General features: G+C 46.2%; 1 protein-coding gene across 1 annotated transcript; it reads left to right on the top strand.

Annotated features, from left to right (window-relative positions):
• Nucleotides 1-5,637: 5,637 nt before the first annotated feature.
• Nucleotides 5,638-7,647, top strand: LOC142570638 (uncharacterized). The gene has a single exon (XM_075678999.1). It carries the CDS (start codon nucleotides 5,638-5,640, stop codon nucleotides 7,645-7,647), a length of 2,010 nt encoding a protein of 669 aa, XP_075535114.1.
• The last annotated feature ends 19,413 nt before the right edge of the window (nucleotides 7,648-27,060 follow it).

The raw sequence follows: 27,060 nt of genomic DNA, 5'->3' as shown, positions 1-27,060 counted from the left end.
TTGCCGAGAAAAAGCTCTAAGATATTTTTGAAAACAACGAAGTGATAAAAAATGTTTCCGGTTTGCGTGGTCGATCAATATTTTGAATAAGCTCGATTATTCGGCCTTACCCGCGGTTTCGCCACAGGAGCCATAAAGACAGGGCAAAAAGGCGAGCGATATTTCGTGCGCCGAACGATGGTCTACTAAAATTTTTCGACTCAATCTGCGCAAGTCACGTCCTGAATATCGTTGCCGCGAACGCCATTCCGCAAGTTTGCAGCTTCGCCGAAAGTTTAATTATGACCACAATTTGGCCGCTAGCATTGCCTCAATATGATACTTCACATATTCTTCACATAGGCTCTTGCGTTTTGCGACGGCAAGAGCCTCATCTTGTGTTAGTGTGGCCCTGCAGAAAATAGTGTAGCCCCAATGCATATTTGAGTGACTATTGCAGTTGCCATTGGATATTTGTGACCGAGAACTTTAGTGGAAGCAAGCAGGTCGTTTGTAGGTATGCCGCGCGCACTATCATCCCGGTAACCAGACTTGGTGCATGCACCAAATCGATTTAGAGCGCCACACGCATGGCGTTCGCACATTAAGATGTACCAATATGGCGCAATATCGAGTGCTAAAATGTGTAGCGGTAGTGACGAGCTACACGCTGAGCAGACTGTACAACCTCATTAATTCAGCGCGGATTTCTTTTCCCGACCACCCAGTGAAATGATCATCACTTAAAATCATCATCGGCTGGTCCGCTTATACGCAAACGTGTAACAATTTTAGAAAATGTTCGTAATACATTGCACAGCAGAAAACGGTTTGCGTCTTCATGTGGCCTAGTTACAATTATGCCACCAAACAAAGATGCCGACGCTGAAGCGGATCGCTTAGACTTGGATCGCAGGGCTAAGCACTAGCCATTGCATGTCTGTGGCTGTGTGTGTGGTTGCCACTGAACACGCACATCCTGCTAAATTTGACAATTCCATGCGAAACTAGTGTTCTGGCGCAGGTTGGCGCAGGTCGGCGCAGCTCGATGGTTTGGTGCAAGATGGCGCAATTGGCGCACGACTTCCACCCCTGCCATCTCACGACGAATTTCGATGCTAATGCGACAAGCCAAGGAGGAATGTGTCGACACACGCTACTGCCACCGCCGAAACGCGTCATGAATGATGCGTATATGCTGCTGGGCTCTTGCTCTCTGGACACACGGCACACCTTAGCGCCACCACCGCGAAGACTATGTGTGGTAGGCGTGATCGGACAAGACGGACTTAGCACATATATGACGCGGGTTCGATTCCGCCCTGCACCGAAGAAATTCTGAAGGGATTTTCCTTTTCACTGAAGAGCGGGGCATACCCAGTGAGCCAAGCTGGCGTCAAAGAGGCTCACGATAAGCGGCCCGTACCCAGCGACACATACTTAAGGGCCCAAGTTCGCGTAAAAGACGTTCCCTAAAGAGTGGTGCACATACAGCGGCACATACCCAGGTACCCAATTTGGCATGTGAAAGATGTTGATTGAAGAGTGGCGTATACTCAGTGTCCCCCAATATACCCAGTGTCCCAAATTGGTCCGAAGGATGCTTTCGAGCACGGTTTCCTGAAACCAGCAGCACGATGCTCTACGGATTAGACCATGGACTTCACAGTGACTCAAGTTGGCGGAAGATAGATAGATAGATAGATAGATAGATAGATAGATAGATAGATAGATAGATAGATAGATAGATAGATAGATAGATAGATAGATACATAGATAGATAGATAGATAGATACATAGATACATAGATAGATACATAGATAGATAGATACATAGATAGATACATAGATAGATAGATAGATACATACATAGATAGATACATAGATACATAGATAGATACATAGATACATAGATAGATAGATAGATAGATAGATAGATAGATAGATAGATAGATAGATAGATAGATAGATAGATAGATAGATAGATAGAGAAAGGTGCATGAAGTATTCCAAGAATGTTTATCGCGGTAAATGTTTATTCTTTTGTCCAAATCAGGTGATGGTACTGTATCATTTTGCTCGAGACATTCGTTGTAGAATTTACGGCTTTCGAAGTGCATCCATCCTCAGCTGAGGTCTCTAAAACAACTCATCGAGGCTAAAACCGAGAAAGTATGTAAACTTGCCGTACGCCGCTGGCATACTTACTTTATTTATGACGGGGCCTCGCGACTAACTTTCTGCCTTTCTTGGACTACTGAGCCACCCTCATGATTAAAGTTCATTCCTTCTCACTTGTTCAACCTCGCCGAAAAAGTAAGTAAGCGCTAGCAAAGCAACGCTTCCCGCATGCTTGCTTGCTAGCTTGCTTGCGAGTGCCCAAAGTGAGGAGAGCCTCGCCACTTGCATCTTTTATGGCCACAAGGCTGCTTCTAAGCAACACCATGCAAACTTCATACAGTTCTTCTCTCGCTGTAGCACTACCGGTATTTTTTTTTTATTGCAGGGAGCACAGCCTCCGACCGATGCCGGGCCAGACACCTTTGACATGAGCCAAGCTCGGAAGAGTTCCGTTCGATGTAAGCACTACGACACGTTGAGTCCGCTGTTTCTTACTGTTTTTTGACGACATTTGTGCCACTTAGTAATAGGCATGTTTAATTTTATACATCAAAACGCAGCATACATACCGGGTGCATCACCTTAACAGAGCAATGCATTTATAACATAGAGCTATCGCTTTAATTGAATGAGGCCAACAGCACTTTGCTCATAGTCATCCTGCATTGCTCAACCTATTCTTGATCTGCGATTAGTTTACTAATTTGATATGTTTAATTGGACAACATATGAAATATTTGTGTTTGCTCGTACGCCGTACTTGAAGAGCTCTAGTAAATGCTCAGAAACACCAAATGAAAATAATTTATTTAGGTTTTCATTTCATTCCAGGCTCTCAAATAAGCCACTGAAGTATGAAAAAAATAACGTCGTAGTGCTCCTAAGCATATGGATGGCATCGGTCTAAATCGTCACGTCAACATGTTTTGTGGCATTGCTTGCAACAATATATTCACTTACATGCCACTGCTATAGCTGCGGTGATTTCATTCCGGCTTCTTAGTATCAGCCCAGGTGCCGTTTCAGCAGTCCCAGAGGCCCCGAGAAAAGAAACTGACAGCTAACTTTTGTGTTGTATATTTATCTGATCACAATTCCTTTTTCTAACCAGCGTGGATTTCTGAATTGTCGTACCGAGGAAACGCAATTATTTGAACTAATCACAGACCTCCAGTACTCAGTACATTCCTCCTAAAAGCAGACGCCGTATTTATTGACTTCGCCAAAGCTTTCGATAAGGTCCCTCAAACCTATCTGATGGAAAAACTTGCTCGCTCTAAACATCAACACTAAAATCACTATGTGGATCAATAACTTCCGAGCCAACTCGTTTCACACAGTATCCACTAATGACCACCCCTCCCATTTAGCTCAAGTAAAATCAGGTGTACCGCAGGGTTCAGTCCTTGGCCTTATTTTGTATATAAGTATACGTAAATGCCACCCATAGTAACGAGTATTCTGGGATTCGATTATTCGCGGATGACTCTTTCTTTATAGTTGAAATTAGTAACCCTCAAGGTTCTTACTATTTGCAAGGAGACCCTTAATTGCAAAATGGCGTAGCGAATGGCAGGCTGAAATAATTTTATCCGAAACTGACGGCATCACATTTACTAAAACTGGCATCTCAAAGCCACCTGTTTATTTTCTTTAATCAATCCTATTCAAGCCGTAACCGCAGTAAAATATTTGGGAGTCTATTTAACGTCAAATTTAACCTAGAACCATCACATTGATACCATAACGAGCAGGGCATCTAAATCATTTGCTCTCAGTAGGCGCAATCTGCCGTCAAGCTAATTAATCTACTAAACTCTTGACCTACAATATACTAGTACGATAAAAAATGGAATACGCATCATTAAGCTGTAGCTTTCACCAGTTGTATCGCTTAAATAAACTTCAATCATTTCAAAATAAAGCTGCCTAATTTATCTTCAGGAACTGCTAACGAATGTCGAGTAAAGCAGTAAAATATTCCCTATACTTCTGACCTCTCGAAAAACATCGCTTGCTTAGTTTTCTTTCATTCACAAGCTGTATCACAGCCAGTCTTCCTTTACTCCCTTGTATATTAAACCGGCCCATCGCCTTTTCCCTCGCCCGTATCATAAGTTCGAAATCCAGCCTATATTCTTGCGTACTAACCTATGTATATTTTCAGCACTCGTCCTTGTCATTATTCATTCGAATAAGCTCCGAGAAAACATTGCATCCGACATCAATCACGGCTCATTCACTGAGAAGTTCCAGTTATATTTCGGGGCTCCATGTTTTATAAGTGCGCCTTTTTCTTCCATTTTATGTGCTTAACACGTGTAATGCTTGTATAATGATGTTATAATTTCTGTTGTAATATTTAAGACCTATAATGCTTGTTGTATTATTCTAACTGCTTACGTAACTATTTCACCATTCACACTCATATATATATATATATATATATATATATATATATATATATATATATATATATATATATATATATATATAGCACTTATCGACGTTTATTATGTTGAATAGAATTCTGGGATTTTACGGGCCAAAACCGCGATTTGATTATTAGACACGCCTTAGTAGGGGACTCTGAATTGATCTTCACCTCCAGGTGATGTTTAACGAGCCTCCAATGCACGGGACAGGAAAATTTTTGCATTTCGCCTCCATCGAAATGTGGCCACCGCGGCCGGGATTTGATCCCGCGACTTCGCGCTTAGCAGCGCAGCACTATATCCGCTAAGCCACCGTTATCACGTTTGATTTGCGCTCCATCCCACACCTACGTAATGCGCGTACGGGTCCAGAGGGTAAACGAACAAAAAAGAGCGCGCCGTTAGTGTCACGGTTTCATATCTGAAGTCTGTTCTAGCGAACAAGACATGAACATAGGTCATTAAGCTGCACCTTAGCAAACGGCACTTAACTGCCAGTAATTAAAAATTAATGTTCATGCTCTTTACGCAGATATTTTTCCTATAGTGTATAGCGCGTTGAATGCGCAGTGGAAATTGTTCCGGGAGATTTTTAAATTCAGCGTTTCTTCAAGCCATTTACGTTTGCTTCTGCTGGGATATTCAATACTGTTGCAGCTTTTTGGTCGGTTACTAGCCTCAACTACAAAAGAAGTTCCATAGAAAGAGAGGCCATCGATTAGAATATGGCTCTGTATGTTTAATGTATGAATATGCACCGACTCTGGCGAAACACGTACTATAAGCTCAACATATTATGTCCAAATCAAATAGCTCTTATGGAAATGGTATCCCAAGCATGCAATAGAGGGCGCCTGGATGAATAGATCCATGCATTTCTCGCAGAAAACTGCATTCGGTTAAACGCGCTACACACTTATTCACAAAGCAGACTAATTATTGAATCAACTATTTCGGTAGAATATGTGGATCAACGTGATTATGTTATAAGAAGACGTGTAATTTAGGCTGCAGTAGTTTGAATTTACTGCCAACCGCAGTATACAGCGGAACTTTTCACTGATCACATCTGGTTCGCAGTTGGGAGTACCACAATCCGGGAGATGTCAGCACATACTACGACGCTCATCGCCTACCCGAGTATCATCATCAGCTTCATCGCCGTGGTGGTGATAGACGGAATGGTCAGCACGGCAATCCTCATTTACATAGCCGGCAGCAAGGCGTCCGGCCAGCACAACGCCGAGTGCAGTAGTGCTGTCTGCAGGCGGGCCGTGCGCGACATTCAAACGCTGATGGACTACGGCACGGACCCGTGCCACGACTTTCACCGTCACGTCTGCCACAACTGGGAGCAGAAGGCGGCAACGCCCGAAGGTCCCGCCAGTTTCCTCCGTTATAGTACGCGGCAGCTCCTGGCGCTCATCAACAGTAGTCTTAGTAGCGTGCTCAGCGCCAAGACTGTCTCAACCGGTTACTACAACCTGGCGAAGTTCTACAGGTCCTGCGAGCGTTTCGTGAGTGCGCCTGCAGTGTCCGTGAGTGACGTACTGCGGCCCGTGCAAAAGTACGGCGAAGAGGTTCTCGGCTTGTCCACCTTCCCGGACGTCGTTCGCTATATCGCAGAACTGTCGCTGGCCCATGGTATTCACACCGTCCTCGACATACGATTGAGCAGGTTCCCCGACGGTGTGTTCCTGCACATTTCGCGTGGCCAGACGTTGTCGCAGAAGATGGACGCACAGCCCACGTTGCCTGCGGAAGACTACCTGAAGGAGCTGTTAAGCGAGATCTCAAAAATGCGAGACCATGAGTTCAACCTGACTGACATATTTGACAGCGAGCGAAGATTGAGTGGCATCATGGCATCGGAAAGTCTGGCGGAGCGACAAAGCGCAGGCGTTCTTGCGTACCTGACTAAATATGTCCCTCAAGCCGAATGGCTCGACGCTTTAAATGCGCACCTGCCGGACGAATACAAACTGGGCAGATGGTCGATAATATGCACCGACAATATCTACTTGATTCGGCAGCTGCTCAGCTTCTTCAGGGGTCTCGTCAACTACGGTGTGGTTTACTTGTACATCCAGGTTATCATCGACGCGTTCCGTTTCGATTACCTGCGCCGAGTCAGCCGCAGCGACTCGGAACGCGTCGTGTCTTCCTGCCTGCAGGCGACTCGACTCGTAATGCGCAACGCGAGGAGTGCCATCGTAACCCAGCTCCTTCCGCAGCGGAGCGCGGATAGCGCCGTCCTTGAGGTTTTCGCCGGAGTGCGCAAGGCCATCACCGACGGTGAAAAGTTCGCCTGGTTGGGCAACTACGCGAGTAAAGAGGCTCACATGAGGCTTCATGACGTCCGCCTGCACCAGTTCCGCGTCTCCTACCAGGACGGCACATTGGGGGAGGACGACCTGGATGAGGCCTCCATTTCCAATGGGTTTCCGGGCTTCTTCATTCGCCTCAAGGCGCAGCAACAGTGGAGCCTGCTGGAAGATCCTCCGGCCGTGCACGAAGGCGACATCGACGACGGTTTCCTCTTGAGCAACGAGGTTCTGTACAACGCCCTCTCCAGCAGTATCGTCGTGCCAGCGTCCTTGCGCCAGGAGCCCATTCTCTACACCGGCTTAGTCCCACCCGAGTTCGTCATGGGCAGCCTCGGTGTACTGCTGGCTCGATCCCTCATGTACGCTGCTTTCGCTGCGAACGCGACGGGCTCATGGTCCCCCGCGGAGAGTCCTGCCTTGGTTCAGTTCGAGCAGTGCATGGACGAAAAGGCTCGCTTGGCTTTCAACATGAGCCTTCGCGAGAGCAACGAGCCTCCCGAGATCTACATCTGGGCACAAAGCGTTCGCAACGCGTTTGAAGCTCTCAGGACCACATACGAGCAGCGTCTACCGGCCTTAGATCAGGGCACGCTATATTGGGTTGCAGCTCAAAAGACTTTCTTCAGGCGTTTTTACCTTCTCTCCTGCGGCATGGAAAGCAGCCGTGAGCACCTAGCTTCGAAAATCTCCTGCTTTTTACCCTTACTCAACATGAAGGAGTTTTCGAAGGCATTTAACTGCGAGCACCCGCCGTGGCTACACTCGGGAGATTATTGTGTTGTGTGACTGAAGCACTTTGAACTGGACTTATTCCTTTTTATATATGTGCATTTTTTCCTCTTTTGTTTAGAGAATGATTCGGAACTAAAGAGCGTAATATTTTGCGCGTTTCCTTTCTAGCTCTTAGAACAATTTCTGTTGTCTGAAGTGCCTTCGACGCGTCCTCTTCCTAGTTTAGCTGTATTAAGCACGCATTCACGCTTTATAAATTATCAACTTCTTGATTTCGTGATTATTCCGTGGTAAGAGAATAGACCTACGTACAGCCATGATACCGAAATGCTGATGATTAAACAGTTGCATAATACATGATCTGATGTGTGGTGCTCATGCAGCTGCAATAAAACCTTTGTGAGCAGTTGCCTTCCAGATTCGTGTTTCAAGCACTCAACGTACACAGCAATTATTCGTGTTGGACGTGTTAGGGAAACGAAATGTCTATTCGCATTTTTCCGCTACGTCATTTTACCTCGTGGACAAACCGGGCCAGTAGGCTGAATGCTGTTTTGACCCTGGACATTGTAGTAGCCTACACTGACACTCTACCGCAGATACGTAGACAATGGTGCACATCGATGGAAGACAGAAGGAGTGGGTGGGGAGGGGGAAAATCTATGCGACACCTGTTTATACATATCAGTAAAAAGCTTACGCGTACCTCGAGTGACGTAGGTGCAGCTTTTACAAGTTCCATTATCAGAGCTAATGAGATCTGGAATTTAATATAAATAGCTTCTGTCAATCGTTGACTACTTGTGCAAGAGTTTTTTTTTTATTTCTGCGTGGTCCTCTGACGACAAAAGTGCTAAATAGCAACTTTGATATTGTCACCACACAGACCTTTGTTGCTTCTCTGCCCTATACAGGTTAGCTCCAAAGACAATATACGGGAACTTAGTTATTAAAAAATACATGCAAATTACCTGCAAAATCACAAATAGAAACGAAGAGCAGTAATAGGTACAGCCCAATCTTTACGTGACTGGCGTTTTTTTGAAGCAGCCTATAAACTTTTTACACTTTTAAATTATGCTCGCAGTTGTTGCATATGATTTATTCCTAAGGCAGATACTAGCCTACCAACAACCCAGGAATGCGTAGCAGTCTGAACGACAAAAAAATGTACATGATGTCCTACTCGCAATGCACAGATATCATTTTCGAATGTATATTGGGCGTTCTACTTAACTGCTTTAAGGAGGTCCTTTTCATTTTACGTCCTTCAAGAAATAAATGGAGCTGTATTGGGTATTTGGAGACGAGTGGATCAGTTTCAGAACATCGGATACAGTGATGGTGAAATTTTAAGGAATTAGGAACGAACCCGCTTTTAAAATGCAGTTGTCTGCTCTGTATGAACACCTCATGATGATGATGACAAGATGTATTCGTTTGGGGACGGCTCGAAGGCCTATAATGGGAAATAGGAAGTGGAGGGGGGAGGCGCATTCAGAGCCGTCCTAGGAGCTGCGCGTCCTTGGCGAAAGCCAAGAGCGAGTCCAGAATGACCCTGTCGGAATCCATCGAGCCAGTTGCCGGTCTAATCGACTCCTCGTAGGACGACACTCGCACCGCCCTCAGGTGGCGGTCCCTATAAACACCTCACAAAGTGATTGCAATGCCGCCCATAATGTGACCAATTGAGGAGAAGCCAAAAACCTGCAAATGGTGTCGCAGACTGGCGGTTTAACTGGCAGCTGGCACCACGAGGGTAAACGCGGCTGTAGGTGTGGAAAACTGGCCAAGTTGTTTTCATAGAAATAGCGAAACCATAATCGAAACAGACTGTGCAGGACAATTCTTAAATTGGATAACAAAATAAGCACGAGAAATATTTATGACAACAAATCACCAATGATTACGATAGTCGCTATTGGGAAATTTGAGCATGGCTCTATATCTGTTTTCACTTCGCGATATATTGGCTGGCATGGATAATCTGTCTCGTGCGGTACATTGCAAACAGAGCGAAGGGCGGCGTGACTAATTAATTATGAAAATAATTAGTCACTTTTGTTAATTAATCTAATATCTAGATTTTTCGTGTTCCTAATGACCGCCCTTTCGAATAATCCAGATGAAGGATAAGAATTATGCTTTCTCCCACAGGCGATTTTCAACACTCCATAACACTTAGAAATTACCACCCTGTATATAAAATTTGTGCGCATGGCTCGATGCAGTAAAATTGGACGACAGCAGACTAGGACGAAAGGCGAGACTGGTCGAGGATGGACACAGGTATGCTCAATATGTATAAGATAATGTAGGTGTGTTAAGTTTAAGGGCACACGAGAAACTAAGGCTATCATGCGCCTAACACGAGGTATAATTCTTTAAAAAGTTGGGTCATCTCAGTGAGTCCTTTTCTGGGCAAGAGCCCGGAGGGTCAAACCTCAGTCTTCTTCTCAAAGATTAAACGTTGCATGACGTGTTCTGTAATATCTAGTGAAGCATGCAGTGAGGTTATAAAGTTTTCTGAGAACACCTGCTTCCCTTAGAAGGCTAAAAACACATTACACATTAACAAGCGCATATTCGCCTAAAATCAAATCTGGGTGAAAAAGAGTGTGTTCATTGTAAAACGCAGCAAAAAGCGTCTTCCTCGGTGTTTCGAGTTTTCTGCATGAAAATAAGACGTGGGTTACTCTTAGTTCATCTCCACACGGGGTCTGTCTTGTTTTCTTAGTAAGAATTTGTCTTTGAGCTGTGTGTGTCTTATGCGAAGACTGCATATAATCACTTCTTTGAAACGCAAGATTTTCATTCGCTTAACACGGGTTTTAACAAGTGTAGTTTCTTGATTAAACGATTGCTCCAAGCAGACTGTCACTTTCCTCTTAGTTTATAGTGTATCAACTTCATTCAGTCTTTAGAAGGTATATTTATTTTCTTGATTTGTTTTGTGCCGGGCATGTGCCGCGCATACATCTGCTTTCTCAATCCCACTGAGTCCGACGTGGCTCGGAACCCAGCATAATTGTTCCGTCCCTGTGTGGTGGCTTTTCTTACATTGTGTGTCATGTCCCCCAATAGCGGTGTACGTGCATTTCTGGAGTGAAGAGCTGTGAGCACACTTATAGAGACTGTGTATATAATACTATGGCCGAGGTTCTCCTTTACTACTTTCTGTACAGCTGTAGAAATGGCGTAACGTTCAGCAGTGAAGATGGATGTGTACTGCGGAGGTCTAATTATTTCTTCCCAGTTCCATTTGAGAACTTCACTTCTAATATGGCCAGTCGTTTTCGAACCATTAGTATAAAAGCCCATGAAGCAGCTGTATTTTTCCTCTAGTACAAGGAATTACTGAATAAAGTATTGTGATTGAGGTTGTGCTTTACGGAACCGTGTTAGAGTGAGATCGATGTGGCAAAGATGAACCGCGCGGGTAGTGGATCATGTCTGTGGGCAATGCCAGGTAATGTGTCAACTATGCCACGGCTCTGACACATCTCTTCAAATGCCAGGAGCGGTGGTCTAGTAGGTTGAATATTATTCTGAAAGAACATTTTGGTACAAGTCGATAGCAAATAAGTTTTGGTAGAGATTGTACCTTCCGAATATATGCAAAGGTCTGAGCAGCTGTTCTACTTTGTAGGGGGGGTTCATTTGTTTGTGTATACAGGCTGGCTATAGGAGAGGTTCTGTTTGAACCGCATGATAGACGCCAGCCTGAGTTATGTACTGGGTCTCATTTTTTAAAGTATGACGGTCTTGCTGAATCATAAGTTATACAGCCATACTCTAAGCAGGAACGTACCAAAGAGCGAAAGATGTGCAAAAGGCGTGTTCTATCAGACGCCCAGTGTTTATGTGACAGTACTTTGAGTATAGTCAGCGAGTGGCAAGCTTTCTTTTGGAGGGTGTTTATGTGTGGTAAGAATGTGCAGCCTTTTGTCAAAAGTTATGACGAAAATTGTTCTTTCTTGACTGGAAGTACGGTGTCATTTAGGCGCAGAGTGGTTTCACCATGTAGGCCTGTTATGAGTGAGAATCTAACAGCAAGTGTTTCTTTTGGAGAAAACTCAAATCCGTTTCTGTCCCGCCATATTGCGAGTTTGTTCAATGTGAGTTGTGTCTGTCTCTCGCATGATGGGAACGCTATTTGAAGGTCATTGATCTATGCAGAATACATAATGGACCTTGGAATTATTTTTGCTGTAGAGTTCACTTTTACTATGAAAATTGTCGTACTTAAAATACAACCCTGCGGCACTCCATTCTCATGGACAAAGTTCTTCGAATGGGTTGCGACAAGGCGTACATGAAATGAACGATCGGACAGCAAGTCTTTCAGGCAGTTAAGCATCCTACAATACCAAGGTCTGCTAGGTCGCGGAGAATCTCAAACCTCCAGGTGGTATCGTAAACCTTCTCCATATCAAAGAAGACTGCTAGACAGTGTTGCTTCTGTGCGAACGCTTCTCGGACTGTGTTTTCTAGGCGGACAAGGTGGTCAGTTGTTGAACAAGCCTTTTTAAATCCACACTGGCGGATGTCAAGTAGTTAACATGATTGAAGAGAGAATTGCAGCCTAATTAATGCCCACGACACTTTCAAATGATTTTGCGGGACAACTTGTGCAAGCTATTGGCCTATAACTGCCAGGGGTGGTTGTCGGTGTTGCAGGATTCAGAAACGGCACAATCACAGCTTTTTTCCAAACCACCGGTATTTTTCCTAATACCCACATTTTGTTGAAGAATTGCAAAAGTGCATTTACGGCAGCTTCTGAGAGGTGAGCTGACATTTCCGAATGTATTTCATTAGAGCCGGATGCTGTCTGTATACCGGCGGACAGTACTTTTTCGATTTCCTGAAGTGTAATTAGTGTATTATAATGCTCATTTGTACTGCCACTTGTAGGAAGTCTGCCTTGCGGCTTTATGTTGGCACTTCAAGAAGGAGTCTTTGTGGTGTGAGGAAATCGAAACTTTAGAGAACTGTTGCCCTAGTACGACTGCCTGTTCCCTTATACTTGTTTGTGTCGCGAGAGCTGTTAAAAGCAAAATTGCGAAGGGGGACAAGCTGCCATATAGTTTATGAACTTATTCCCACATTTTTATGGTTGTGATTGAACTGTTTATATATAATATGCAGTTTTTCCAGGAAGTTTTCTCAGCATCGAGACGGATGCAGCATGCATTGGCTTTCGCCTTTCTAAAATTTATAAGTGTCATATGTTGAGCATCTGCGGAAAATCCTCGAGATTTTGTTTTGTCTCTTTTTGTATCTTTGCATTGTCCTGTGTACCAAACTTTGTGGTTTTTTACTATTCCAGAAGACTTAGGAGTTGCTATGCGGGGGGGTATTTGTGATACAGGTTGTGATTATTTCATTTAGTTCATCGACGCTAAGAATCTCGGAAAATATTTTATGGCAACTGGCATTTTCTTGTAATAGTAACTAGTCGGCTAGTTGAAGCTTTCAGCGGCGGGGTTTACTCGGAATAGTTTGTGGTGAGCTTGACAAGCCTATCATAACAAGAGAGTGATTGCTTCCGTAAGGGTCATTAGGAACATGCCAATTAAAACCTGTAAAATCTAAACAGCTCACTTTTCCTGAGCTCGGGCAGCTGTATGCGCTCTTTCCTTTGTTGAGTAGGCATACATTATTGCACAGGATAAAATCTTTTAAAATACGGCCTCTAGTGTCTGTTTGCTCACTATCCCGAAAATTGGATTGGGCATTAATGTCCCCAACTAAGATGTAATGCCGTGGTAGTTGTTTTAAATGTGATTATAAGACATTAAGTACAAATGTTAGGCATGGTTGCAGATATATAGAACATGTTGTGATTGTTTAAAAAAAAAGCTGTGTTACTAGGCTCGCTTCATAATTAGTTTCAAACTTGACTTCGCGAGCTGCAACACCACTGTCCACTATGATCGCGACACCTCCAGGGAGCCTACCTGCTTGCTCTCGGTCGCACCAAAAGACTTTGGACTTCTTTCAACTCTTATTGCGTTGGCGATCTCAGATTGTCTATTGGAGACATAAGGCTGTTAACGAGAAGTTAATTGTGACGTCTTTGATGTCACCTAGATTGTGGATCAGGCCTCCGCAATTCCAATGGATGATGAAAACCATTGTAATGCAATTAAAACTGTTAAATTGTGCGTGTGACTTTAGAAGTTGTAGCTTACATGTATCTAAAATTGATTACTTTCATGAAGGGCGGTAACCGTTCAGGTTATCTGTACCTTTTTAGGCGCAATTACAATATGTTTTTCCTTGGCCCGCTTCCAGGGAGTGCGCATCCAGACAGACAGCTGAGCCAACTCGGGCAACTAACGCCCATCGGCCGTGAGCTAGAATACGAAACAAATGCCTCCGCCTCCCACGATCGCAGAGTGCGCATCTTGCGGCGTCGATGGCGCCGGGGTTTTCGAGTCGGCCTCCATGACTTTCGCCTAGGCGCTGGGCGATCGAGAACCAGGCGCCGAGACGCGCATCTCGATCTGTGGAGTTCTGCTCAACTTGGGGCCCCGTGACTCTGCGGTCTGCGTTCTTCGATGTTGAGGGAGCAGCACTGGCTGCTGCCACCAAGGGGGCGAAGGTATTTTCTACAGACACACCTTGCGTCGACCTCGTAGACTCGGGAAACAGGTGCCGTGTCGCACTGGCATATCTTATCGAGGTAAGTACCCTAGCCGTTTCCTCGCTTCATAAAATGAAATATTTGCTTTTACAGTCATTGCAATTAATTTTTCACTCTTTCAGCAAGGGCAGCTCCCTGAGTAAGCTGGATGGTCGCCCTTGCATTTGACACATTGTGCAGCAGCATTGCAGTTGTCAGATTGATGGTCGTTGGTATTTCGCGCATGTTTCTTTTCCTCTGTATGATTGTGATGCGTGCCCAAACCTCTGGCACTTGAAGCACCGCCCTGGGTTCGGTATGTATGGTCGGACCTTGATTTTCAATTATCCTGCGTCGAGTGAACGGGGCACAGTACTAGTACCAAATGTGAGCGTTACGTGTTTTGTGGGGATCTGTTGGTGGTTTCGTCGAGCTTTATTCTCTGTGCCCTAATTACGTTTTTATCTTGGAATCCTTCAAGGAGCTCTTCGTCACTAAGAGTTAGATAATCTTCTGCTGATATTATTTCCCTGCTTGTGTTGAGCGAGCGATGTGGAGAGATCGTCACCTTAATGTCACCAATACTAGTGAGTTCTGCGAGCTTTTCAACTTGATCTGTCTTGGTCAGTTCGACGAGGAGGTCTCCGCTAGCCATCTTTGAGGCTTTGTAGCAACGTCCTATCGTCTTCACTGGGCATTTAGAAACTAGGAATTGCGACAGTTTTCTTAGGGCTGTGTTGCTTTCACAGTGAAGAACATCGTACTTTGGAAATATGTCTTGGTTTGGTTTTAAAGAGAACTGGAAGGTTGCTTCGGTGCGCCTTCTTTTCAGGGCACGTTCTTGGAGGGGGGAAAATCGTTTGCCATGTAAGCCTTGGTAAATTCGGTGTACCCTGCAGGTTCTTTCAGCGTTCCTCATGGCCAGCGAATTGAGTTCACCGGCCATTCCGGACTTCCGTGGCGAGGAGGAGCTGTTAGATACGGGACCGTTTCCTGGGCCTACTTCGAGTTCACCAGAACACATCGAATCGCACCACAGCTAATTAAGGAGCGCAGAAGCACAGATACCACATTCCTGAGGCGCGGCACGTGCAAACAAGTAGGCGGCCCCTACTTCGTGTGCCGCAGGTGGAGCTATTCACTGCTTGACTCTTCCCGAAACTGAAGCGAGAGCCTGGCACTGTTGCGGGTAAAGTGGGTCCCGAAGCAAGACGGCTGTAATGCGCCGTGAAAACCTGGCGGCGTCGCCCCCACCCATCTATTTTGACGTCGCATTGCAAGTCAGCAAGGCAAGACCGCAGGGAGAAGCGACCCTCTCCGCCGGGTGTGATACCATCGCACGGGCGCCTACCATTGGCCGAAAATGACGACACCCGAGCGGGCTGGCCGATTGGCCGAAAATGGCGTCACCTGAGCGGGCTCTCCTATTGGCCGAACGTGGCATGTCTTCGAGACACCGAAGGGCTTAAAAGACACAGACCGGGAGCAGCAGAAGAGCATTCCTAGAGCATTCCTTGATTCATCTCTTTCGAGCTTCTTGCTGCGGGCCACAGCGTCCGAGTTGCTACCGGCCCGTAATGACTTTACGACTGTTAATTGACTCTCACTGTAAATAATGTAAATAAACCTCCCAAGTTTTCATCCCGACGTCCTCCTCAACACTTACAAGAGGTAACTAATGAATGGATAATGAAACATCCACCCAATCGTAGCAGTTGCTACGCAGGAAACCCGTACGGATTCCTTCACTCCCTATATTATCGACTACAGAACTATCTCTGCACGATATAAAGGTGGTTAAAGAAGATTCGCCCTTCACTTAACGTAAGAAAATGCTCGATATCGGGTTTCCTCCTTAATAAACGACTTAACACATCGCTATCCTGCCGTCTGGAGACTATACCTCAAGTGGAGTCGGCGAAGTACTTAGGTATAGCCTATGATGGCTCCCTCACGTGCCTTGGCCATATTGACTATATAGTAAAAAAAAAGGGTTCAGAGCAGTTGCAATCTAAGTAAGCTATGCAACAGTGGAACGGGGCTGCAGAGAGACCCACTAGCAATGATTTATAATATGTACGCACGGCCCATTTTAGAATTTGGATGTGTGCTATTTTCTGGTGCCCCAGCTTATAAATTACGAACCCTTGTTCTAAACGAGCGGGATGCCCTGCGATTGTGCTGCGGTTTACTGAAATTTGATGCTAATAATGTCTTACATCGAGAAGTCAGGTTGCACTCATAGTTGTGCAGGTTTCGCTTGCTGACGGTGCAAACATTCTTAAGAATGTACAAATCCCCTATTAGAAGTCTGAAAAACATATTCATTTCTCAGCCTGCATTATTTTTCTGAGTACACTGGCCCCGGTTTCATATACCACAGGTAGCCTTTCTACAAACATTGATTAACCCATGAAATGTACGTATTTGGCAGGTCCCACCAATTTGTGATGTGTGAGAGGGTCTACAAATCATCTATGAAGACACGTACCCTAAAAACGCAAAATTTCTTTCTCAGGATATATTAAATGGACTATTACCAGGTCATTTATTGCGTTTAGGTATAAATAGTCTCCTTGCAACAGACGTTTCACATTGTGTAAAAAATCTGGAATTGGCATTTTCGCTCCTGCTGTATGTAGACTTGTCATTCTCAGTTGGGATCGGGAACTACTTATCCGTATTTATGACTGAATATCTAGCTGTAGTGTTAGCCATACGTAAACTAAATTCATCAATATCAACGGTAGTCATAATAACGGATTCTTTATCTTTGTGTACATCGCTCACGAGGAGTCGTGCTAGCCTTTTACGTACACTTCATTTTGTAGTGCCTGACCACATAAATTTAATTATATCACTTTGGGTGCCTGGTCACAGGGGATTATACATGAACGTAACTGAACGTAACGTACTTGAACGTAACGGACGGCCACGCGTTGTGCGTTCCCCCCGAGTAACGGGCAGCGTCCGTCGAGCGGTGGCGAGAACTCGCCCATGAAAGCGCTCGCCGTCGGCCCGCCCATCCAGCCGCTTGAGACGCCCGAGCACAGGCAATCCGACAACAACGAGATGATCCCGACCTAAAGGAGCAGGAGGCCCAAGCGATCCGGCACCGTTACCTGTGGGATACTGAACCATGACGAAAGTCAGGTGCGCGCAGGTCAAGCTTCGCTCACCCCAATTTTACGGTAGGGGAAGGGTTTTTCAAATATTAAATATTGCAGTTGAACCCATCTCACGATGGCTGTCCACAGTGCTGCTTGTGCATTGAAATAATATACTGGCGCAACGTATTGAGATCGCCGAAACGAGTTATCTATGAGGCGTGAACTGCAGTGGAACTCTTGCTTCGCGCTTCCCTAATAACCCTCGGTGCCATCTAGCGCCACCGCCGCGAAGCCTGAGCGTGGCTTCCGAAGTGCATAGCGTACCGATGCGTGACAACGCTTTCAAACGCGTCATGCGACAACACGGCTGCTCTCTCGCGCTTCTTTCTGGACGCGCCGAGTCATCTAGTGACCATGACAAGAAGTGGCACTGCTAGTGCCACTGCCGAGGCACTCCAAGACAAGAATCGTGGCGTACAGGTGCCTGCGAACGCTGAGGATTGTTCGCTCGCATTCCGCACACTCAGTGACACATACTCAGTGACCCGAGTTGGGGACAGGTTCATTGAAAAGCGGCACATACCCAGTGCATTTGTGGCGCAGCCTGCTAACGCGTCGGGTTACGGTCCTTGAGGAACACTTGTGACATGGCGCGATTCAACTCCGCGTAAGATAAATATAAGGAATCTTTTTCGTCCCTGTAGAGCGGCACATTCCCAGTGGCGCATACCCAGTAACCCCAGTTCGTATCAAAGAGGTTCCATTAGGACTATCACAGACCGAGTGGCACACTAACAACTGCCACGTTGATGGCCTATCGCGGACGGCGCCTACGAGGAAAGGCACGATTGTTTCCTATCGTGGGAATTCAGACTTCAGTTTTACCGGCCATTCAGGAACTCAGGTGGTCGCGTCTCGTATTTCTTCTGAAAATAATTTCCGGAAACTAAGTCCTATCGCCGCCTATCCACGGCACTTGTAGATTTTCACGTCGCACACTGCATGGCCGATTTCAACTATCTCGCGCATACTGTGGCACAATGTGGGACTGCAGCACACGCGCGCTCAATGGCGGCCCTGGCTGGGGCGACCTGCGAATTCAGAGCGTGGAGGGAACGCCAATCATCCCCCCAATTATGCTCATAGCTATGCCACGACACGACGCAGGCCGAGTACCGCAGAAGCCGCAAGTGTTGCACAGTGCCGCAATGAGCGCGTTGCAACGACGAGAAATTACGCTCTGCGGGATCCTGTATGCACAACGCAATACGCACTCTGGAGAGGTTCGTAGTAATTTTGCGAGAACACGTCCCGGTAAAACGCAATCGGGATCATATAATTTAGGAAGGGTGGCTCGTCAGTAACGACCCTTTTGTCATGCAGAAAACGGAACACTTAGTGAATTACGCCCCACGTGATACACGCGTCTGCTAAGAGGTTCTGCTCTGGGTGCGTCTCAAAACAGCGATGAGCATTCCTTGGACGCTTCCCACAAGGCAGTCCCTTCGTCAGCGGGTGCCCAGACAGCGACGGGAACATACATAGACTGTAACGCGCAAGCAAAGGAGTTCACCTTGAGGGAACAGCCACAGACCTCCATGGAAGCGTTAACTACTGCTAAGACCACTCTACCTGAACCTGACACTGACAAGCGGACCATCACGCACGAAGAGCCCACTAATTGACAAAAGCGGCCAACATCGAGGACTTTCCACGGGAACGGCGTCGATATCAAGTTCCTAGTTTTGCACGTGGTTGCCTCCTATGCGGGGTGATCGCGCAACATTAGAGGCGGAATCCGGTGGAACAGGGCAACGTCATGGGCGAGGTTTTGCGGACGATCCGACGACTGTGATTGGCCGGGACACAGTCATAAGATTCCGTAGTCTAATTGCCTAGGGAAGACGACTGTTTTAAAAGCGGTCAACCTAGGTGCAGTGAGTGTGTCCTGACGTCAGCATACGTGTCCTGACGTCTGCTGACATGTGTGTCCTGATGTGTGCTCAGGCACATAGTGCTCCCAGATGGAGTGGGCTTCCATATCTGGAGCCAGTGTAAATAATGTAAAATAAACCCGTTATATTTCGGTCCTACTCCCGAAGCTACTCATCTCTGTGCCTGGAAGGTTCCAGGCCTAAGCATTACCCAGAGTCCCAACACTCTAGAGTGGTCATTCTTAGTTAGGACTCCGGGCTTCCCATCCGTATTTTTGGCTGAATTCCTAGCTGTAGTGTTAGCTTTAGCGAACTAACTTAATACAGATGGTAGTCATAATAAGGAGTTTTACCTTTATGTTCGACGCTCACAGCAAATAGTGGAACCAACATTTCACGTACATTTCATTTTCTAGTGCATGTCCACATAAATTCATTACAGTGCTTTGGGTGCCCGGACATAAGGGATTATTCATAAACGAAATGACTGACAGTCTCGCGAGAATGACCCTTAATGGCCCTGTGGCCCGATTACTCCCTACATAAGCTTACCTAACTACTGCTAGATTCAAGAGATATGCCATTATTCAAGACCTTTTGAACTCGGCTATCGCTAATTTTTCATAGTATCGACACCTCCTATTTCCTTGAAACAAAAATTCCTGTCACACCAGAAAAACTGAAGTAATTTTTACCCGATTAAGTTGTAACATATATCGTCCCACAGCTGGTCTGGCGCCCTCCCCTGTGAGCCCAATCTGTGAGGGTGAGACTGTAGATCTTTTTTTGTTCTGCCGCCCGTTGCTCGCTCCACTTCTAGTTACCCCGCCAGTTCCTGGCACAACAATCGGACAGTTCCCTTCGAGAGGCGAAAATGTTGTCGAAAGTGATCATCCAGCACGTCAAACGCGTCGTCTGGCTCTCCGTGTTCACGTCAGCGACAGCGAAGAGCCACGGCCTTAGTGATGAGAGGGACAGCCATTTTTTCATTCCTTTGGAAACGACCCTGCTTCTGGCCCTGCCAGAAATCTATGCCTTATGCTCCGCATAAAAAGTGCGTCAACGTCACTATGACGTTTTTGGTTTTCGCGGCTTCCTGACGTCGCGTGTTCGACAGACAAAACGGGCGTGGCCTAGACATTTTCGACCAATTGATAGGCGGTGATGGCGGCAAAAGGCATAAAAAAAGTAACAAAATTCCTACAAAACAACACTTTTGGTCTCCCTGCCATTGCCATTGGAAACGTGCGGATCTCGCGTTTTGCTTGTGTTATTCTTTTTTGTCCGCGCCATTTTTATCCTCAGCCCGGCTGGCTCGGCGCTTTAGCTTGGCGTAGCGAACGTTGTACGCTATGTTTTCTGTTCTCTGTGCTAGAGCTATGCCGTGCTGTTGCGCATATAACTGCAGCAAGAAGCCTGAAGATGGTTATGCGCTTTTTATGATATCACAAGGATAGCGTGACAGATTGCGCAGGAAGCAGTGGCTGCATAACATTCGCCGAAAGAAATTTGTTCCGACAAAGAATAATGTTGTTTGCGAGGTGAGGCGTCTTTCTTATTGCTCGTGTCAAAGCATCCCCTAATGCTGCATTTTTTAAATTCTTCCGCCCTGCCCGCCATCGCTATTGCTGCGGCAATTTGTCGTTGCATAAAAATGGGCTTGCCCTCAGTATGCTTAATATTCTGCTGGGACTCCATCACCTCGCATGTGGCGAACTGTTATTCAGTCGGAAATGCAGCCCTATAGATTCTGCTTTCCGCTGTGAACATTTATGTGCCTCTCAATCGCACTTTTCGCGATTGTTACGATCCATTGCCTGTTTTACTGAAAATTGAAATAGTGGATTATAGAGAAGCTGTTATTTCCAGCTTACGTCGATTGGTGCGTCAGTCATTCAATGAATGCAAACCCTGAAAAAATTTGTGGCAAGTATACCCGTAGTATTGCAGGTGATGAGCGCTAGCTAGTCCACATTGCATTTTTTTTTACGTTTTAAGGCGAAAGCTTTTAGATCTATTTGCAGGTCATGTTCTGAACAGAATATATCACGTGACCCAGGAAGGCCAGAAGCGACCCAAAGCATGTCCAGCCCTGTATAACACAATAATGATTAGCCAAGATAATTAATTATTCATTGGTAATTGAATTAAGGTGGATTAGGGAGAATTAAGTTTGATTAGAGTTTATTCAGGTGTATTGAGGTGGATTAAGGTGTACGAACAAGTATTAAGGAGGATTAGGGTGGATTTAGGTGGTTGGACATGATTAAGGTGGATTAGGATTAATTAAGGAGTATTAAGATCAACTAAGTTGGATTAAGGGCATTAGAGTGGATAAGGGTGTTTAAAAAAGGATTAAGGTGCATGAACAAGGATAAAGCGCATTAAGGAGGCTTAGTGTATATTAAGGTGGATAAAGAAGAATTAAGACCGGATAGGGTGAATAAAGTAGGATTAAGGTGGATTAGGTTTTATGGAGGTGGAATAAGGTGAATTATAATGGGCTTTACAAGGGTTTCGCATTCGCGTCTCTTTGGCGATACCTAAGGACACCTTGGATTTTTGGAATTTGCTTTCAACTGCAATTCTGCGCACGCATGAGGAGGCGGCGATTATTATTTGGTTTTCTCACGGATACAGGCAATGTGCAAGGGTTGTTCACATGATCGCGCTTGCTTGCTGTTGATATCAATATCTAGGTGGAGGCCTGGAAGCTTCTCTTTAATAGCGAATGTTTCAATACACCTTTCTGCGGTTTTGTTCTGTAGGGAAGCCTTTTCCATTGATTTAACACAAGCCCAAACTATTGAATCAATGTGCTTTGTTTACGAAGGTTGAGCAATCAATCATGATTGTGGTCACGATGACGTAATGCAGAGAATATTCTACAGGCAATAACGTCTAGCACTGCAACGTATTTCACGCTAATCGACCTTTATCGTCCTTTATCGACCCTAATTCTCTTTAATACACCATCATCCTCCTTATACCCTCCTAATACCCCACAAGCCTCCTTAATTCACCTTGATCCACCTTCATCCAGCCTCTCGGTCGCACCAAAAGACTTTGGACTTCTTTCAACTCTTATTGCGTTGGCGATCTCAGATTGTCTATTGGAGACATAAGGCTGTTAACGAGAAGTTAATTGTGACGTCTTTGATGTCACCTAGATTGTGGATCAGGCCTCCGCAATTCCAATGGATGATGAAAACCATTGTAATGCAATTAAAACTGTTAAATTGTGCGTGTGACTTTAGAAGTTGTAGCTTACATGTATCTAAAATTGATTACTTTCATGAAGGGCGGTAACCGTTCAGGTTATCTGTACCTTTTTAGGCGCAATTACAATATGTTTTTCCTTGGCCCGCTTCCAGGGAGTGCGCATCCAGACAGACAGCTGAGCCAACTCGGGCAACTAACGCCCATCGGCCGTGAGCTAGAATACGAAACAAATGCCTCCGCCTCCCACGATCGCAGAGTGCGCATCTTGCGGCGTCGATGGCGCCGGGGTTTTCGAGTCGGCCTCCATGACTTTCGCCTAGGCGCTGGGCGATCGAGAACCAGGCGCCGAGACGCGCATCTCGATCTGTGGAGTTCTGCTCAACTTGGGGCCCCGTGACTCTGCGGTCTGCGTTCTTCGATGTTGAGGGAGCAGCACTGGCTGCTGCCACCAAGGGGGCGAAGGTATTTTCTACAGACACACCTTGCGTCGACCTCGTAGACTCGGGAAACAGGTGCCGTGTCGCACTGGCATATCTTATCGAGGTAAGTACCCTAGCCGTTTCCTCGCTTCATAAAATGAAATATTTGCTTTTACAGTCATTGCAATTAATTTTTCACTCTTTCAGCAAGGGCAGCTCCCTGAGTAAGCTGGATGGTCGCCCTTGCATTTGACACATTGTGCAGCAGCATTGCAGTTGTCAGATTGATGGTCGTTGGTATTTCGCGCATGTTTCTTTTCCTCTGTATGATTGTGATGCGTGCCCAAACCTCTGGCACTTGAAGCACCGCCCTGGGTTCGGTATGTATGGTCGGACCTTGATTTTCAATTATCCTGCGTCGAGTGAACGGGGCACAGTACTAGTACCAAATGTGAGCGTTACGTGTTTTGTGGGGATCTGTTGGTGGTTTCGTCGAGCTTTATTCTCTGTGCCCTAATTACGTTTTTATCTTGGAATCCTTCAAGGAGCTCTTCGTCACTAAGAGTTAGATAATCTTCTGCTGATATTATTTCCCTGCTTGTGTTGAGCGAGCGATGTGGAGAGATCGTCACCTTAATGTCACCAATACTAGTGAGTTCTGCGAGCTTTTCAACTTGATCTGTCTTGGTCAGTTCGACGAGGAGGTCTCCGCTAGCCATCTTTGAGGCTTTGTAGCAACGTCCTATCGTCTTCACTGGGCATTTAGAAACTAGGAATTGCGACAGTTTTCTTAGGGCTGTGTTGCTTTCACAGTGAAGAACATCGTACTTTGGAAATATGTCTTGGTTTGGTTTTAAAGAGAACTGGAAGGTTGCTTCGGTGCGCCTTCTTTTCAGGGCACGTTCTTGGAGGGGGGAAAATCGTTTGCCATGTAAGCCTTGGTAAATTCGGTGTACCCTGCAGGTTCTTTCAGCGTTCCTCATGGCCAGCGAATTGAGTTCACCGGCCATTCCGGACTTCCGTGGCGAGGAGGAGCTGTTAGATACGGGACCGTTTCCTGGGCCTACTTCGAGTTCACCAGAACACATCGAATCGCACCACAGCTAATTAAGGAGCGCAGAAGCACAGATACCACATTCCTGAGGCGCGGCACGTGCAAACAAGTAGGCGGCCCCTACTTCGTGTGCCGCAGGTGGAGCTATTCACTGCTTGACTCTTCCCGAAACTGAAGCGAGAGCCTGGCACTGTTGCGGGTAAAGTGGGTCCCGAAGCAAGACGGCTGTAATGCGCCGTGAAAACCTGGCGGCGTCGCCCCCACCCATCTATTTTGACGTCGCATTGCAAGTCAGCAAGGCAAGACCGCAGGGAGAAGCGACCCTCTCCGCCGGGTGTGATACCATCGCACGGGCGCCTACCATTGGCCGAAAATGACGACACCCGAGCGGGCTGGCCGATTGGCCGAAAATGGCGTCACCTGAGCGGGCTCTCCTATTGGCCGAACGTGGCATGTCTTCGAGACACCGAAGGGCTTAAAAGACACAGACCGGGAGCAGCAGAAGAGCATTCCTAGAGCATTCCTTGATTCATCTCTTTCGAGCTTCTTGCTGCGGGCCACAGCGTCCGAGTTGCTACCGGCCCGTAATGACTTTACGACTGTTAATTGACTCTCACTGTAAATAATGTAAATAAACCTCCCAAGTTTTCATCCCGACGTCCTCCTCAACACTTACAAGAGGTAACTAATGAATGGATAATGAAACATCCACCCAATCGTAGCAGTTGCTACGCAGGAAACCCGTACGGATTCCTTCACTCCCTATATTATCGACTACAGAACTATCTCTGCACGATATAAAGGTGGTTAAAGAAGATTCGCCCTTCACTTAACGTAAGAAAATGCTCGATATCGGGTTTCCTCCTTAATAAACGACTTAACACATCGCTATCCTGCCGTCTGGAGACTATACCTCAAGTGGAGTCGGCGAAGTACTTAGGTATAGCCTATGATGGCTCCCTCACGTGCCTTGGCCATATTGACTATATAGTAAAAAAAAAGGGTTCAGAGCAGTTGCAATCTAAGTAAGCTATGCAACAGTGGAACGGGGCTGCAGAGAGACCCACTAGCAATGATTTATAATATGTACGCACGGCCCATTTTAGAATTTGGATGTGTGCTATTTTCTGGTGCCCCAGCTTATAAATTACGAACCCTTGTTCTAAACGAGCGGGATGCCCTGCGATTGTGCTGCGGTTTACTGAAATTTGATGCTAATAATGTCTTACATCGAGAAGTCAGGTTGCACTCATAGTTGTGCAGGTTTCGCTTGCTGACGGTGCAAACATTCTTAAGAATGTACAAATCCCCTATTAGAAGTCTGAAAAACATATTCATTTCTCAGCCTGCATTATTTTTCTGAGTACACTGGCCCCGGTTTCATATACCACAGGTAGCCTTTCTACAAACATTGATTAACCCATGAAATGTACGTATTTGGCAGGTCCCACCAATTTGTGATGTGTGAGAGGGTCTACAAATCATCTATGAAGACACGTACCCTAAAAACGCAAAATTTCTTTCTCAGGATATATTAAATGGACTATTACCAGGTCATTTATTGCGTTTAGGTATAAATAGTCTCCTTGCAACAGACGTTTCACATTGTGTAAAAAATCTGGAATTGGCATTTTCGCTCCTGCTGTATGTAGACTTGTCATTCTCAGTTGGGATCGGGAACTACTTATCCGTATTTATGACTGAATATCTAGCTGTAGTGTTAGCCATACGTAAACTAAATTCATCAATATCAACGGTAGTCATAATAACGGATTCTTTATCTTTGTGTACATCGCTCACGAGGAGTCGTGCTAGCCTTTTACGTACACTTCATTTTGTAGTGCCTGACCACATAAATTTAATTATATCACTTTGGGTGCCTGGTCACAGGGGATTATACATGAACGTAACTGAACGTAACGTACTTGAACGTAACGGACGGCCACGCGTTGTGCGTTCCCCCCGAGTAACGGGCAGCGTCCGACGAGCGGTGGCGAGAACTCGCCCATGAAAGCGCTCGCCGTCGGCCCGCCCATCCAGCCGCTTGAGACGCCCGAGCACAGGCAATCCGACAACAACGAGATGATCCCGACCTAAAGGAGCAGGAGGCCCAAGCGATCCGGCACCGTTACCTGTGGGATACTGAACCATGACGAAAGTCAGGTGCGCGCAGGTCAAGCTTCGCTCACCCCAATTTTACGGTAGGGGAAGGGTTTTTCAAATATTAAATATTGCAGTTGAACCCATCTCACGATGGCTGTCCACAGTGCTGCGTGTGCATTGAAATAATATACTGGCGCAACGTATTGAGATCGCCGAAACGAGTTATCTATGAGGCGTGAACTGCAGTGGAACTCTTGCTTCGCGCTTCCCTAATAACCCTCGGTGCCATCTAGCGCCACCGCCGCGAAGCCTGAGCGTGGCTTCCGAAGTGCATAGCGTACCGATGCGTGACAACGCTTTCAAACGCGTCATGCGACAACACGGCTGCTCTCTCGCGCTTCTTCCTGGACGCGCCGAGTCATCTAGTGACCATGACAAGAAGTGGCACTGCTAGTGCCACTGCCGAGGCACTCCAAGACAAGAATCGTGGCGTACAGGTGCCTGCGAACGCTGAGGATTGTTCGCTCGCATTCCGCACACTCAGTGACACATACTCAGTGACCCGAGTTGGGGACAGGTTCATTGAAAAGCGGCACATACCCAGTGCATTTGTGGCGCAGCCTGCTAACGCGTCGGGTTACGGTCCTTGAGGAACACTTGTGACATGGCGCGATTCAACTCCGCGTAAGATAAATATAAGGAATCTTTTTCGTCCCTGTAGAGCGGCACATTCCCAGTGGCGCATACCCAGTAACCCCAGTTCGTATCAAAGAGGTTCCATTAGGACTATCACAGACCGAGTGGCACACTAACAACTGCCACGTTGATGGCCTATCGCGGACGGCGCCTACGAGGAAAGGCACGATTGTTTCCTATCGTGGGAATTCAGACTTCAGTTTTACCGGCCATTCAGGAACTCAGGTGGTCGCGTCTCGTATTTCTTCTGAAAATAATTTCCGGAAACTAAGTCCTATCGCCGCCTATCCACGGCACT

The sequence above is a fragment of the Dermacentor variabilis genome, chromosome 2 (genome assembly GCF_050947875.1).
Source record: "Dermacentor variabilis isolate Ectoservices chromosome 2, ASM5094787v1, whole genome shotgun sequence".
In the NCBI taxonomy this organism is placed as follows: Eukaryota; Metazoa; Arthropoda; class Arachnida; order Ixodida; family Ixodidae; genus Dermacentor; species Dermacentor variabilis.
The sequence above is the reverse complement of the archived record's forward strand: the minus strand, read 5'-3'. Positions and strand labels throughout refer to the sequence as shown.

Excerpts from the sequence above, each read along its gene's own strand:
- LOC142570638 (XM_075678999.1), top strand. The coding sequence starts at position 5,638 with ATGTCAGCACATACTACGACGCTCATCGCCTACCCGAGTATCATCATC.